The sequence below is a fragment of the Bombina bombina genome, chromosome 2 (genome assembly GCF_027579735.1).
Source record: "Bombina bombina isolate aBomBom1 chromosome 2, aBomBom1.pri, whole genome shotgun sequence".
In the NCBI taxonomy this organism is placed as follows: Eukaryota; Metazoa; Chordata; class Amphibia; order Anura; family Bombinatoridae; genus Bombina; species Bombina bombina.
In genome coordinates, this window is record NC_069500.1 from 985,185,826 (window position 1) to 985,202,311 (window position 16,486).

The 16,486-nt window shown below is 37.2% G+C and overlaps 1 protein-coding gene across 1 annotated transcript in view; it reads left to right on the forward strand.

Moving 5' to 3' along the window:
* The window catches only part of ARHGEF38 (Rho guanine nucleotide exchange factor 38), a 124,192-nt gene that overhangs the window by 80,812 nt on the left and 26,894 nt on the right, over positions 1 to 16,486 (forward strand). Inside the window, 4 exon segments of the mRNA XM_053700799.1 lie at positions 2,086 to 2,285; positions 6,602 to 6,705; positions 6,707 to 6,736; positions 12,060 to 12,164. Of these exon segments, the coding sequence (XP_053556774.1) occupies positions 2,086 to 2,285; positions 6,602 to 6,705; positions 6,707 to 6,736; positions 12,060 to 12,164 (439 nt within the window).

A 16,486-nucleotide genomic window follows, 5' to 3' on the forward strand; every position in this document is an offset into this window, starting at 1 on the left:
GTGAGCCAATCAGAAGCTGCAGATGCATGACCTGCCAGTCTCTGGAGCATGCTCCTACCAAATGCGACTCCAGCTATTTATTTAAAGGGACATATGATTTATTTAACTATTTCCGATTTTTGTTTGTTTTTGACAACGTATGTTCCAGTGCTAAAAAATAAACATTTTGGGTCAGATTACGAGTGGAGCGCAAAAATTGCGCTTGCACGATATTTCGCTCCACTCCAGTGCACGCAATTGTTGCTGGTATTTGAAGTGCAGCGCAAGGTGAACACGACCTCATGTTCGCATTACTAGGAAGCTATGCGCTTAATAGAGTGCACTTCCATAGGCTCCAATGGGAGCCAGCTATGGGCAGCAAATGTAAATATATGTATATGAATATATACATATATATTTATATGTTAATAAGTGTATATATACACATAAATATATATATATATATATATATATATATATATATATATATATATATATAAGCATATACATATATATTTACTGGGAACACACAGTCCACATAGACCGCAATGTAAAGGCACTTTTCAGTGCCGTTTATTTTCCGCCCGCCACTTTTAACCCCATAAAACTGCTTCATGCAGTTTAAAAAAAATAAAAATTAAAGATGCTATTTTTTTTAAAATTAAAACACACCCTCGCACTAAAGTTTGGGGCCAATTTGGGCACTTTGTTTTAAAAAATTAACTAGGTCTGACCTCTGGTTAATTTTTCTGAGCGCTAATTGCTACCGGTACCAATAACCTGCTACTTGTAATGGCTGGTTATTTATTGCACGCCCGCAAACAGGTGAATTTGCTCATTTGCGGGTGTGTGATAAATTAGCACTCCACTTGTAATCTAGCCCTTTATGTTCTTGTATATCACCATCCACCAGTAGAGCTGTAAGAAACTTCTTTCTCAGTCAATGAGCTTCTTTTCCATGGACCAGATGCACCAAAAATTGTCAAAATATTAGTTTTAAAATACATTTGAAAGACAACGCTTTAATGTCTCTTTCACCCCTTTTGCTGGTTAAAAACACAGTCATTAATGCAAAAATGACATGCACTAGTAAGTCAGAGTTTGTCATTTTTGCTTTAGAGTCTAGACTGTCCTTTTAACTAGAAAATAACAGCTGTGTGAATTGTATTATTTCTTAAAAGGCTCATTAGCTGTACAAATACTCATGGTCAGCTAAATGAAGGAAGTACTTATCAACCAATGAGCTTTAGCTGGAATGACTTATCAGCCAATAAGCTTTATCAGGAAGTTTTTATCAGCCTATAAGAATTAGCAGGAAGTAGCTATCAGCCAGTGAGCATATGCATACGTTTCATACTAGATTTAAATAGCTTTTATGTTACATTTTTGTCACACAGAAAATCACCATATTTAAATGTTGCTTTTTCATAAGAATAACTTAGTTGCCCCCCAACTTTTTTTTCTAGAGGCTTTCCAGGATAGTGAGATAAAGAGACTTTTTTTGTACGTCTCCACGAGTGTGTCACTGATAAAGATGCGCTGTGCGCTAGGGCAGGTGTAGTCAGGCGTGTCCTGGGTGGTGTTGGGGGTAGTCTTGTTAGAACAAATTTGAGTACATTGTCCCTTTAAAGCGATTCTAACAAATAAAAATAGATATGATTATATATGTGTGTTATAGATAGATGGTAGTCCTGTACATTCAGCAGTTTAGTTCACTACAAAATCCAAAAAAAAGGCAGCTGCTCGCAACATTCGTCTCTTTTCAGAACCATATTTCTTCCTTTGAAAGTGCAACACAGTAAGATCTGAATTTGCACAGAAATTACACTTTCATAAGAATCAAAAGAAGAAATCTGGCTCCGAAAAGAGCCGAATGTAGTGAGCGTAACTGCCAGATGTACATTACAGACAGACAGAGATAGATAGACAGACGGACTGATAGACATAAAGTGCTGAAATGCTCACTAAGTTCCAGGGCTTTACTGATCCTACCAATAGTACAGTGAATGTTGTTGGTTATTGGCTTTAGAGATGTTAAAATATTTATTATTATTATTTTTATTTTGAAACAATATATAACATATTTGTATCTTTTTGACATTTTAGAGGGAAGCCCAATTTGCTGGACATAGGATCACTAATGATTAAACCAATCCAACGTGTGATGAAATACCCATTACTGCTTTGTGAGCTTGTGAACGCTACGCCAGCCTCCCACCCGGATTACAGGACACTTCAAGATGCATTTACTGCTGTCCGGGACATGAATGTTAACATTAATGAATTGAAAAGAAGAAAGGATTTAGGTAACATGACAATGCATTAAAGTATATTGGCTCAAATAAAGGTATATTCTGTCACAAGTTGTAAACTTTACAACTGGTAGAACAACAAAATAATGTACTAGATTCAAAGAACATTTTTGTTGTCACTATTAGTTGTCTGGTTTGGAAATGGAATATATTTATCCCAGATACTAATTTTTTCAATGAGGTAAATGCTACATTTAAAGGGATATGAAATTCAGATAGAACATGTGATTTTAAACAACTTTCCTATTTACTCCTATTATCTCATTTGTTTTGTTCCCTTGGTATCCTTTGTTGAAAATTATAGCTAGGTAGCCTCAGGAGCTGATGATTGGTGGCTGCACATATATGCCTTGTGTCATTGGTTCACCCAATGCATTCAGTTAGCTACCAGTAGTGCATCAAAGCTACTTCAACAAAGGATACCAAGAGAAAAAGCACATTAGAAATAGAAATAAATTGGATAGTTGTTTAAAATTGTATGCTCTATCTGAATCATGAAAGAAAATGTTGGGGTTTCATGTTCCTTAAAATATGAGTCATTAATATAAATACCTATTTTATCTTTTGATATCTACACGTAAAAACAGTATCTCCAAATGATCTATATAGGGTTGGAAATGTTCTTTAGTCTACTAAACCAGAGTGAGTAAGACAATGGGGCCTATTTATCATGATGTGAGCGGACAGGATCCGATATTGTGGATCATGTCCGCTGCACATCGATAAATGCCGACAGCATACGCTCTCTGCATTTATCATTGCACCAGGCAGTTCTGGTGGTGCAATGCCGCCCCCTGCAGATTCGCAGCCAATCGGCACCTAGTAGGGGGTGTCAATCAACCCGATTGGGTTGATATCCGGCAATGTCTGTCCGCAGACTCAGAGCAGACGGACAGGTTATCGAGCAGCGATCTTTAGACTCAAGGCTCGCGAGAAACACGGGGCATCAAGCTTCATACGGAGCTTGATAAATAGGCCCCATTGTATTGCATGAGTTAAAAAAATGGCTTTTTTCTGTTTTTAAAGGGACAGTCAACGCCAAAATTGTTATTGTTTAAAAAGATAGATAACGGCTTTACTACCCAATCCCCAGCTTTGTCCAACCAACATTGTTATATTAATATACTTTATAACATTTAATCTCTACATTTCTGTCTGTTTCTAAGCCACTACAGACAGCCTCTTACCCCATGCTTTTTATTTGCTTTTCACAGCAGAAGGCTGCTAGTTCACGTGAGCTATATAGATAACCATTGTGCTCACGGCTGTGGGTTGTGGCAGACACTGCACTAATTGGATAAAATGCAAGTCAATAGATAATAAATAAAAAGTCATGTGATCAAGGGGCTTTTAGAAATAGCTTAGATACAAAGTAATCACAGAGGTAAAATGTATATTAATATAACCATGTTTGCTATGCAAAACTGGGGAATGGGTAATAAAGGGATATCTATCATTTTAAACAATAAATTATTTTGAGTTGACTGTCCCTTTAACATTAGGTGGACAAGTAGTTTTTTCCCCTGAGCTATATATTACTCTCAGGAAAAAAAACAGTAGCTGTCAATTTAATTATCAGTGCCAAGCAAGAGCATCCAATACAAACAAACAAACATAAAAAGTACAGTATGGTAATGTGAAAATATTGTACAACATGTAACCTAGAATTATAAAAGGAGGTGAGTAACATCAATGAATCAAATGCTGTAATCAATAAGTCATTCTTCAACTCGTGTGTGAATAAAGCTCCAGTACATCAAAAAGCTAAAAAAAAAAAGTGTTGCTCAATTTAACCCCTTCGTTGCTAAAGGGCCATGAAACCCAACAAAAATTATTTCATGATTCAGATAGAGAATACAATTTGAAACAACTTTCTAATTCACTTCTATTATCTAATTTGCTTCATTCTCTTGGTATCATTTGTTGAAGGAGCAGCAATGCCCTACTGGTTTCTAACTGAACACATGGGGTGAGCCAATCACAATCGGTTATATATGCAGCCACCAATCAGCAGCTAGAACCTAGGTTATTTGCTGCTCCTGAGCTTACCTAGATAAACCTCTTAGCAAAGGATAACAAGAAAAAGAAGCAAATTAAATAATAGAAGTAAATTTGAAAGTTGTTTTCTCTATCTAAATCATGAAAGAAAAAGTTGGGGTTTCATGTCCCTTTAAGATATTTCAAACCCCATGCTCAGCTGATCTACAGCTTTTTTTTGCTGCCTAAATGTAATCATTATTTAGTCATATTTCAGTGAGTGACCCACACAAATTATTATTTTTTTCAGCAGGCCCAGCAGATTCGTTATATAATATTATACATTTATATTTAATTGCATGCCAGAAAGCTGCAACAAAAAATATTAAACAAATGTATATTTTTGTTAAGATTTTAATAAGTAACATTAAAAATAGACCAGGTGACCACTGTTAATACTGTAATCACCTTACAAAACTGTAATCATGGGTATACAAATTTGAAGGCAGGGCTGATGGGGTCTTTTGGGGTGTAATAGTGTAATTAAAAACTAGAGGGGCCCATTTGTGCCAGAGTATATCACCTGGTAATAAACACAAAATGTACTTGTCCACTATAAAAAAAGTTGTGTGTGAGCATGGGGGTGTTATATAAAAATTTCAATGTATTTATTATGTGTTCCCCAGTAAAACACATTTTGTGACTTTTTATTTTTGGGGACAGGTGTTTTTCAGGACCACTACCATTTTTTTTTTCATTTTTTTTTTGTTTGATCATCTGTAGCTGCTAAGGGAGCTGAGATCAAAGGGTTTGAATAACCTCCGCCATCCAGCTCCCTTGCAGCTACACCAACCCCGCCCCTTTGTGACATCACTAGATATTTGTGGTGACATCACTGGCTCTCTCATTGAAACCTTGGGAATGCTGCCACCAATGGTCCCAGACCTGCTGTGCAGTGAATCGCCTAAAACAGCTGCGGTTCAGTGGTTCCCCTCCATGACAAACACAAGTCGTCATACACACACAGGCTGTGATACGCATGATGACACGTTGTAGTCAAAGTGTTTGAAGAAAAGTGTGGTTGTATATAATGTCCATAAAATGTCACTATTTTTGCAAATTAATCTGGTGTTAAAAATAAACCTTTTTAAAGTGACATTCCAAAGCAAAAATGACACACTATTATTTTTAGAGTGTGTACTTTTTTATTACTGATCCTAGCTAACTCTGTTTAATCCCTGTAAAATGATTAAACACATAGGTTAAATCCATTCTGGGAGCCACAATAATTGCATTTCCCAAGCAGAACACGGTCTATAATTGGTGACTATTTGCAACTATTGCCCCCGATTGGTTGACGGTCTGGTCATCTCCTTCCTCGGAGCTATAATCCTTGCAGCTCCAGGGAGTGACTGCAGTTAAATGGATAGGAAACCCACCACATTTTCTTTTGTGATTCAGACAGAGCATACCATTTTTTAAAAAGTTTCCAATTTACTTCTATTATCAAATTTGTTTAATTCCCATGATGTTTTGTTGGAGAGATACCTAGGTAGGCATCCGGCAGGAAATAGTGCTGCCATCAAATGCTCTTGCAAACGGATAACAATCTTGCAAAACTGCTGCTATAATGTGCTCCTGAAATGGACCGACTCCTAAGCATATGTCGCTGCTTTTCAACAAAAGATACAAAGAAAACAAAGAAAAATTGATCATAGAATTAAATTAGAAAGTTGTTTAAAATTGCATGCTCTATCTGAATCATGAAAAAAAAACATTTTGGGTTTCATATCCCTTTAAAGACATTGTAAACTAGAGACATTATTGAAAAATAATGTTCTCTAACAAACTGGAGCATGCCATTTTTACATGTGTGTGTCCCTTTAAGTACATGTAGCACTAGATATAAATAAATACATATAATCCAATACTGGACCTTCACTTCTATTCTAAGGTGCAAACTTTGATAGCTAAAGAAGACATTCAAGTGGCAAATGTGCTCTTATTTACAATTAAAATAGTATTAGTTTTCATTCATTTTCCACATGTCCTCTTTTTAAACCTTTATTGGACTGCATTGCATAAAGACCACATTAAACATAGGTGTGCTTATATAAGGAATATGAATTTATCAAAAATGTCATTGTTTTTTCCGCAGCTTCAGATAAAATTATACAACCATTTTTTCCCAGAGCCCTTTGATTACTAATTGATTAATAATTCTTCTAGAAATCAAAACTATATTTTGACAGCAATGTCAATATAACATTACAAGTTTGGCTACCTCTATAACATCAATATGATCATATTTCATGCTGTTTGAAATGTTTCAGTGCTGAAATACAGGAGGGCAGATGAAGAAGAATCTCTCAAAGACAAACTATCCAAACTCAGTATTCATTCAATAACCAAAAAGTCCAAGCGAGTTACCAGCCACCTTGAAGCTACTGACTGGAAGAGAGCTGCAGGTAGATTCATTTTAACAAAGTTATCTGTAAACGTGATATTTCTAATGGATTCTAATTAAACTGCTTTCTTAGGCAGTGCTGGAAAACCATTATGCTGTATTTTAAAGGGATATTCAATTTCAATTTCCCTGTAAAATGTTTATAAATATTCATGCAAAATACATTATTTATTTCCCCTGATTTTTGCTGTAAAATACATCAAAACATTGTTTTTAATTTCACTCACTTCATAAAGGATGTAGTACCCCTGTCTTACTTAAAGAGATATAAAAGCTAACAATTTTCTTTTGTGATTCACACAGAACATACAATTTTAAATACATTTCCAATTTATTTCTATTATCAAATTTTGTTTCATTCTCATAGAATTCTTTGTTAAATAGATACCTAGGTATATGTCATATAGTGCTCTTGCATATGGATACAATTCTTGCAAAACAGCTGCCATATAGTGCTCCGAACACTTGCACGCTCTTGAGCTTACGTCCCTGCTTTTCAACAAAAGGTACCAAGAGAATGAAGAAAATGTTATAATAGAAATAATTTACAAAATTGCTTAAAATTTCATGCTCTACCTGGATCATGAAAGAAAATGTTTGAGTTTCATGTCCCTTTAAAGGAAAATTAAACACTTCTAGCATTTGTGTAAAATATTTCTTTGTCCACACTCCCTAGAGAGGCCCAAAAAGCAAAATCTGTAACCTAGGTTTCAAAATGCAGCAAATTGCCTAAACAAGCTATCTGATTTGCTGCATCTAACGGCAGGCCTGCACTTTTGGGCAGGGTGAGATGGGCACCTGCCCACGGCCTCGCACTTTCAGGGGTGAGGGTATGAGGGGTTGCAATGTACATACTTAGTTTATGAATATGAAAGCATTTATGGTATCAGGAGGTGTAATACATAGTGTTATTCTTTATATAGGTAACACTGAATGTTGGGGCATGGGTAGGCAGGGCATACTGGGAAGGGAAATAAAAGTGCTGTGGGGCCCCACAAATTTGACTTGCGTATGGCTCAGCAAATGCTACTGGTGTCCCTGTCTATCGGTTATAGAATTTACATCAGAGCATAAGTTAATATACAAATGTCTCTCACTGGCCACATCATAGACCAGGAACATAAATTGCACTAGGTTTTTCAAGGGGTGTATACCTGAACTGCTTTTAATTTTTAAATAACAAAATGACAGTGTGAAATTATTTTTAAACCGTGTCTTTTGAAATGCAGTGCTTAAAAGGACACTGTACCCAAATTTTTTCTTTGTGATTCAGATAGAGCATGCAATTTTAAGAAACTTTCTAATTTACTCCTATTATCAATTTTTCTTTGTTCTCTTGCTATATTTATTTGAAAAAGAAGGCATCTAAGCTTTTTTATTAGTTCAGTGCTCTGGACAGCACTTTTTTTATTGGTGGATGAATTTATCCACCAATCAGCAAGAACAACCCAGGTTGTTCACCAAAAATGGTCCGGCATCTAAACTTACATTCTTGCATTCCAAATAAAAGATACCAAGAGAATGAAGATTTGATAATGAAAATTGATAATAGGAGTAAATTAGAAAGTTGCTTTAAATTTCATGCTCTATCTGAATCACAAAAGAAAAAAATTGGGTTCAGTGTCCCTTTAATTGTGGATATATCATATGAGTTTAATGTCCTTTAAGTAAATGACAGTATTTTGTTTAATGCATTAAAAAGGGATACAAAAAAACAATGTGATAGTGCAACCACACTGTGCTAAATCCTATGTAGAAATGGATGAGGCTATGAAAGGATATAGCCCCACTTCAATCTGGAGATGTCAATCGCCACCCGTTGGTGACATCAAAAACTAGAAAATGTAATAGTGAAGTTCTGTTGTACAAATGTATATTCCCAGTTAGATTGGAATCTTACTCACATGGGTGAGAGCTATAACGGACACTGCTGCTCAAGGGGCGTGACATTTGTTTGCACAGTCTCTCTGGTTAGTAGTGTCAAATGGCAACTGGCATTGTTTAGCCATAGATCCCAATTTACTTTAGACTGTCCAGTTATAGCTCTGTAAAGTGTTTGTCCTTTATCTTGTTTTATAAATACATTTTTATGTGATTTAATCCAGTCGTCCTGAGTGATACCTGCAGAGGGGTTTATCCTTTGAGAGCTCAGTTAAAGCGTGAGTAAGATTCCAATTTACCTAGGAATCTACATGTGAATAATGGTCTTTCACTATTAAAATGTCTTTTTTGAGGTCTCCAGATTGAAGTGGGACTATATCCTTTCATAACCTCATCCATTTCTACATAGGATTCAGCACAGTGTGTTTGCACTATCACATTTTTTTATTGTTTACTTTTTGGTTTTGAGCTTGCACTGTTTGTGATATTTATATTTTATTAAAAAAGGATGTCAAATAAGCCATATACACAAATGTTTTGAACCACTAGTCTTAAAGGTACAAAAAAAAACCAATGTTTTTATTTTATGAGTCAGATATATATATATCATATACAGTGGGGCAAAAAAGTATTTAGTCAGCCACCAATTGTGCAAGTTCTCCCACTTAAGAAGATGAGAGAGGGCTGTAATTTTTATCATAGGTATACCTCAACTATGAAAGACAAAATGTGGAAACAAATCCAGACAATCACAGTCTGATTTGGATAGAATTTATTTGCATTATTATGGTGAAAAATAAGTATTTGGTCACCATACAAACAAGCAAGATTTCTGGCTCTCACAGACCTGTATCTTCTTCTTTAAGAGGCTCCCTCTGTCCTCCACTCATTACCTGTATAATGACACCTGTTTGAACTTGTTATCAGTATAAAAAGACACCTGTCCACAACTTCAAACAGTCACACTCCAAGCTCCACTATGGTGAAGACCAAAGAGCTGTCAAAAGGACACCAGAAACAAAATTGTAGACCTGCACCAGGCTGGGAAGAGTGAATCTGCAATAGGCAAGCAGCTTGGTGTGAAGAAATCAACTGTGGGAGCAATAATTAGAAAATGGAAGACATACAAGACCACTGACAATCTCCCTCGATCTGGGGCTCCATGCAAGATCTCACCCGTGGGGTCAAAATGATCACAAGAACAGTGAGCAAACATCCCAGAACCACACGGGGGGACCTAGTGAATGACCTGCAGAGAACTGGGACCAAGATAACAAAGGCTACCATCAGTAACACCACTACGCCGCCAGGACTCAGATCCTGCAGTGCCAGACGTGTCCCCCTGCTTAAGACAGTACATATCCGGGCCCATCTGAAGTATGCTAGAGAGCATTTGGATGATCCAGAAGCGGATTGGGAGAATGTCATATGGTCAGATGAAACCAAAGTAGAACTGTTTGGTAGAAACACAACTCATCGTGTTTGGAGGAGAGAGAATGCTGAGTTGCAACCAAAGAACACCATACCTACTGTGAAGCATGGGGTGGCAACATCTGCTTTGGGCTGTTTCTCTCTGCAAAGGGAACAGGACGACTGATCCGTGTACATGCAAGAATGAATGGGGGGGCTCTGGGGCTATGTATCGTGAGATTTTGAGTGCAAACCTCCTTCCATCAGCAATGGCAGTGAAGATGAAACGTGGCTGGGTCTTTCAGCTGACAATGATCCCAAACACAACCGCACGGGCAACAAAGGAGTGGCTTCGTAAGAAGCATTTCAAGGTCCTGGAGTGGCCTAGCCAATCTCCAGATCTCAAACCCATAGAAAACCTTTGGAGGGAGTTGAAAGTCTGTGTTGCCCAGCGACAGCCCCAAAACATCACTGCTCTAGAGGAGATCAGCATGCAGGAATGGGCCAACATACCAGCAACAGTGTGTGTGACAAACCTTGTGAAGACTTACAGAAAACGTTTGACCTCTGCCAACAAAGGATATATAACAAAGTATTGAGATTAACTTTTGATATTGACCAAATACTTTTTTCCACCATAATTTGCAAATAAATTCTTTCCAAATCAGACAATGTGATTGTCTGGATTTGTTTCCACATTTTGTCTCTCATAGTTGAGGTATTACCTATGATGAAAATTACAGGCCTCTCTCATCTTCTTAAGTGGGAGAACTTGCACAATTGGTGGCTGACTAAATACTTTTTGCCCCACTGTATACCATTTTAAAACAACTTTCCAATTTACTTCTATTAACAAATTTGCTTCATTCTCTTGGTATCTTTTGTTGATGGAGCAGCAATGTACTGCTGGGAGCTAGCTGAACACATAATGGAAGCCAATGACAAGGAGTATATAAGTGCAGCCATCAACAAGGCAACTAGCTCCTTGTAATGCATTGCTTCTCCTAAGCCTACCTTAGTATGCACTTCAACAAAGGATACTAATAGAACAAAGCTGATTAAATAATAGAAGTAACATGAAAAGCTGTTAAAATTGCATGCTCTATCTGAATCATGAAAGAACATTTTGGGGTTTATGTTCTTTTAATTAACATATGCAACTGGTTACCCCACAAGACCTTTTAAAGGGACAGTAGACACTTTGAGATTTTAATATAAAATGTTTAATTCATGTAAAACAACTGTCTTTGTATTATACTTTTAGTACATTTTACCTCCCTTTCCTGTAATTTAGATCTGGAATTTGTTGATTTTCTCACTTCCCCTGGGTGTCTATAAAGTAATGGGCCCTGACATGTTGGAAACACTGTTAGCCTGCTTTGCACACATTCTTTTATTGTCTGTTTCATGTCTGTCCCTAACAGTCCTCTACAGAAGAGAGAGATAAGAGGAAACCTAGGTTTCAACACTGCAGTGTCTATTCCTTTATAAAGTTTTCCCATTCTGACAACTGGAAGAGCACATGGAAGGCTTCACAACCTAACCCTGCCACATATCTATTCCTATACTAGTCTTGTCTATTCCAACATAGAATTGGCTCCTCCAAAAAAAAAAGCATTGGGTGGAGTTTGGCTATTGAAAAAACAGTTTTGGCAAACAAACAATAACTTCAAACCCATCCCTTATGTTAAATTATAGCAAGACTGCAGAAAAAAATGTTTACTCTGCATTTAGCTAAAATATACCAAATTCAAATGACATATTTTTATTCCAATAATCTACATCCTAAAATATATGGTAAATAAACATCTGTAAAAATAGCTCTATATTTTACTAGAATGAATCCCTTTCCTTTGTAAAAAGTGTGTGGGGAAAAGATAATCACTTACTGCTCTCCTTGCAACCTCTGCTGTCAGACAACCTGCTATATACTGTAGACTAGGCAGGTCTGCATGAATAGGGATTAAACATGCGTCAGCTGGTAGATATTTTAAGGATTTCACTTCTTGCTAACATCTTGGAGCATATTTTAGGTGAAAGACCAAATATTTAACAAGGAGGAAAAAATATTCAGAAGCTTGGAAAAGACTGTGAGGTTTTGTGTGAAGAATATTTCATACACCCTTCAGCATATGCAGGTGAGCTTATCAAGGTAGAAGGTTTTTCTTTGAGTTAAGTCTTTGGCTGGCTATGGTGGACCTATTATGTTTTTATTTTTTAAATTGAAAACCTTATTAAGTAATATAAAAATATTCATTCACATTGGCAAGATCATTGTGCAGATAACCTCATGCACAAAAATATATTTTAGTAGCCATTAGAGGCACATTATTTGATACTCTTAAAGTAAAATAACGAGTTTGTATTGGTTGACTGGGACAAGCCTACACAAGACTGATTGATCAACTATAGGACCATTTAAATAAAATAACATAATTTATGTAAGAACTTACCTGATAAATTAATTTCTTTCATATTGGCAAGAGTCCATGAGCTAGTGACGTATGGGATATACATTCCTACCAGGAGGGGCAAAGTTTCCCAAACCTGAAAATGCCTATAAATACACCCCTCACCACACCCACAATTCAGTTTAACGAATAGCCAAGAAGTGGGGTGATAAGAAAGGAGCGAAAGCATCAAACAAGGAATTGGAATAATTGTGCTTTATACAAAAAAATCATAACCACCACAAAAAGGGTGGGCCTCATGGACTCTTGCCAATATGAAAGAAATGAATTTATCAAGTTCTTACATGAATTATGTTTTCTTTCATGTAATTGGCAAGAGTCCATGAGCTAGTGACGTATGGGATATCAATACCCAAGATGTGGAACTTCCCATAAGAGTCACTAGAGAGGGAGGGATAAAAATAAAGACAGCCAATTCCGCTGAAAAAAGAATCCACAACCCAAATCAAAAAGTTTTAATCTTTAGAACGAAAAAAACTGAAATTATAAGCAGAAGAATCAAACTGAAACAGCTGAATTGTGGGTGTGGTGGGGGTGTATTTATAGGCATTTTGAGGTTTGGGAAACTTTGCCCCTCCTGGTAGGAATGTATATCCCATACGTCACTAGCTCATGGACTCTTGCCAATTACATGAAATAAATATGCTTTAATGTTTGATGGAACAAATAAAAAAAAACATAATTTATGTAAGAACTTACCTGATAAATTCATTTCTTTCATATTAGCAAGAGTCCATGAGCTAGTGACGTATGGGATATACATTCCTACCAGGAGGGGCAAAGTTTCCCAAACCTCAAAATGCCTATAAATACACCCCTCACCACACCCACAAATCAGTTTAACGAATAGCCAAGAAGTGGGGTGATAAGAAAAAAGTGCGAAAGCATAAAAAATAAGGAATTGGAATAATTGTGCTTTATACAAAAAAATCATAACCACCACAAAAAAGGGTGGGCCTCATGGACTCTTGCTAATATGAAAGAAATGAATTTATCAGGTAAGTTCTTACATAAATTATGTTTTCTTTCATGTAATTAGCAAGAGTCCATGAGCTAGTGACGTATGGGATAATGACTACCCAAGATGTGGATATTTCCACGCAAGAGTCACTAGAGAGGGAGGGATAAACTAAAGACAGCCAATTCCGCTGAAAAATAATCCACACCCAAAATAAAGTTTAAATTATAAGCAGAAGATTCAAACTGAAACAGCTGCCTGAAGTACTTTTCTACCAAAAACAGCTTCAGAAGAAGAAAACACATCAAAATGGTAGAATTTAGTAAAAGTATGCAAAGAAGACCAAGTTGCTGCTTTGCAAATCTGATCAACCGAAGCTTCATTCCTAAACGCCCAGGAAGTAGAAACTGACCTAGTAGAATGAGCTGTAATCCTTTGAGGTGGAGTTTTACCCGACTCGACATAAGCATGATGAATTAAAGATTTCAACCAAGATGCCAAAGAAATGGCAGAAGCCTTCTGACCTTTCCTAGAACCGGAAAAGATAACAAATAGACTAGAAGTCTTTCGGAAATTCTTAGTAGCTTCAACATAATATTTCAAAGCTCTAACTACATCCAAAGAATGCAATGATTTCTCCTTAGAATTCTTAGGATTAGGACATAATGAAGGAACTACAATTTCTCTACTAATGTTGTTAGAATTCACAACCTTGGGTAAAAATGTAAAAGAAGTTTGCAACACCGCCTTATCCGGATGAAAAATCAGAAAAGGAGACTCACAAGAAAGAGCAGATAACTCAGAAACTCTTCTGGCAGAAGAGATGGCCAAAAGGAACAAAACTTTCCAAGAAAGTAATTTAATGTCCAAAGAATGCATAGGTTCAAACGGAGGAGCTTGAAGAGCCCCCAGAACCAAATTCAAACTCCAAGGAGGAGAAATTTACTTAATGACAGGTTTTATACGAACCAAAGCTTGTACAAAACAATGAATATCAGGAAGATTAGCAATCTTTCTGTGAAAAAGAACAGAAAGAGCAGAGATTTGTCCTTTCAAGGAACTTGCAGACAAACCTTTATCCAAACCATCCTGAAGAAACTGTAAAATTCTCGGAATTCTAAAAGAATGCCAGGAAAAATTATGAGAAAGACACCAAGAAATATAAGTCTTCCAGACTCTATAATATATCTCCCTAGATACGGATTTACGAGCCTGTAACATAGTATTAATCACAGAGTCAGAGAAACCTCTTTGACTAAGAATCAAGCGTTCAATCTCCATACCTTTAAATTTAAGGATTTGAGATCCTGATGGAAAAAAGGACCTTGTGACAGAAGGTCTGGTCTTAACGGAAGAGTCCACGGTTGGCAAGAGGCCATCCGGACAAGATCTGCATACCAAAACCTGTGAGGCCATGCTGGAGCTACCAGCAGAACAAACGAGCATTCCTTCAGAATCTTGGAGATTACTCTTGGAAGAAGAACTAGAGGCGGAAAGATATAGGCAGGATGATACTTCCAAGGAAGTGACAACGCATCCACTGCTTCCGCTTGAGGATCCCTGGATCTGGACAGATACCTGGGAAGTTTCTTGTTTAGATGAGAAGCCATCAGATCTATTTCTGGAAGACCCCACATTTGAACAATCTGAAGAAATACCTCTGGGTGAAGAGACCATTCGCCCGGATGTAATGTTTGGCGGCTGAGATAATCCGCTTCCCAATTGTCTATACCTGGGATATGAACCGCAGAAGCTAGACAGGAGCTGGATTCCGCCCATACCAGAATTCGAGATACTTCTTTCATAGCCAGAGGACTGTGAGTCCATCCTTGATGATTGATGTATGCCACAGTTGTGACATTGTCTGTCTGAAAACAAATGAACGATTCTCTCTTTAGAAGAGGCCAAGACTGAAGAGCTCTGAAAATTGCACGGAGTTCCAAAATATTGATCGGTAATCTCACCTCCTGAGATTCCCAAACCCCTTGTGCTGTCAGAGACCCCCAAACAGCTCCCCAACCTGTCAGACTTGCATCTGTTGAAATTACAGTCCAGGTCGGAAGAACAAAAGAAGCCCCCTGAACTAAACGTTGGTGATCTGTCCACCACATCAGAGAGTGTCGTACAATCGGTGTTAAAGATATTAATTGAGATATCTTTGTGTAATCCCTGCACCACTGGTTCAGCATACAGAGCTGAAGAGGTCGCATGTGAAAACGAGCAAAGGGGATCGCGTCCGATGCTGCAGTCATAAGACCTAGAATTTCCATGCATAAAGCTACCGAAGGGAATGATTGTGATTGAAGGTTTCGACAAGCTGATATCAACTTTAGACGTCTCTTGTCTGTCAAAGACAGAGTCATGGACACTGAATCTATCTGGAAACCTAAAAAGGTTACCCTTGTCTGAGGAATCAATGAACTTTTTGGTAAATTGATCCTCCAACCATGATCTTGAAGAAACAACACAAGTCGATTCGTATGAGATTCTGCTAAATGTGAAGACTGAGCAAGTACCAAGATATCGTCCAAATAAGGAAATACCACAATACCCTGTTCTCTGATTACAGACAGAAGGGCACAGAGAACCTTTGTAAAAATTCTTGGAGCTGTAGCTAGGCCAAACGGTAGAGCCACAAACTGGTAATGCTTGTCTAGGAAAGAGAATCTCAGAAACTGATAGTGATCTGGATGAATCGGAATATGCAGATATGCATCCTGTAAATCTATAGTGGACATATAATGCTCTTGCTGAACAAAAGGCAGGATAGTCCTTACAGTTACCATTTTGAATGTTGGTATCCTTACATAACGATTCAATATTTTTAGATCCAGAACTGGTCTGAAGGAATTCTCCTTCTTTGGTACAATGAAAAGATTTGAATAAAACCCCAGCCCCTGTTCCAGAACTGGAACTGGCATAATTACTCCAGCCAACTCTAGATCTGAAACACATTTCAGAAATGCTTGAGCCTTCGCTAGGTTTACTGGGACACGGGAAAGAAAAAATCTCTTTGCAGGAGGCCTTATCT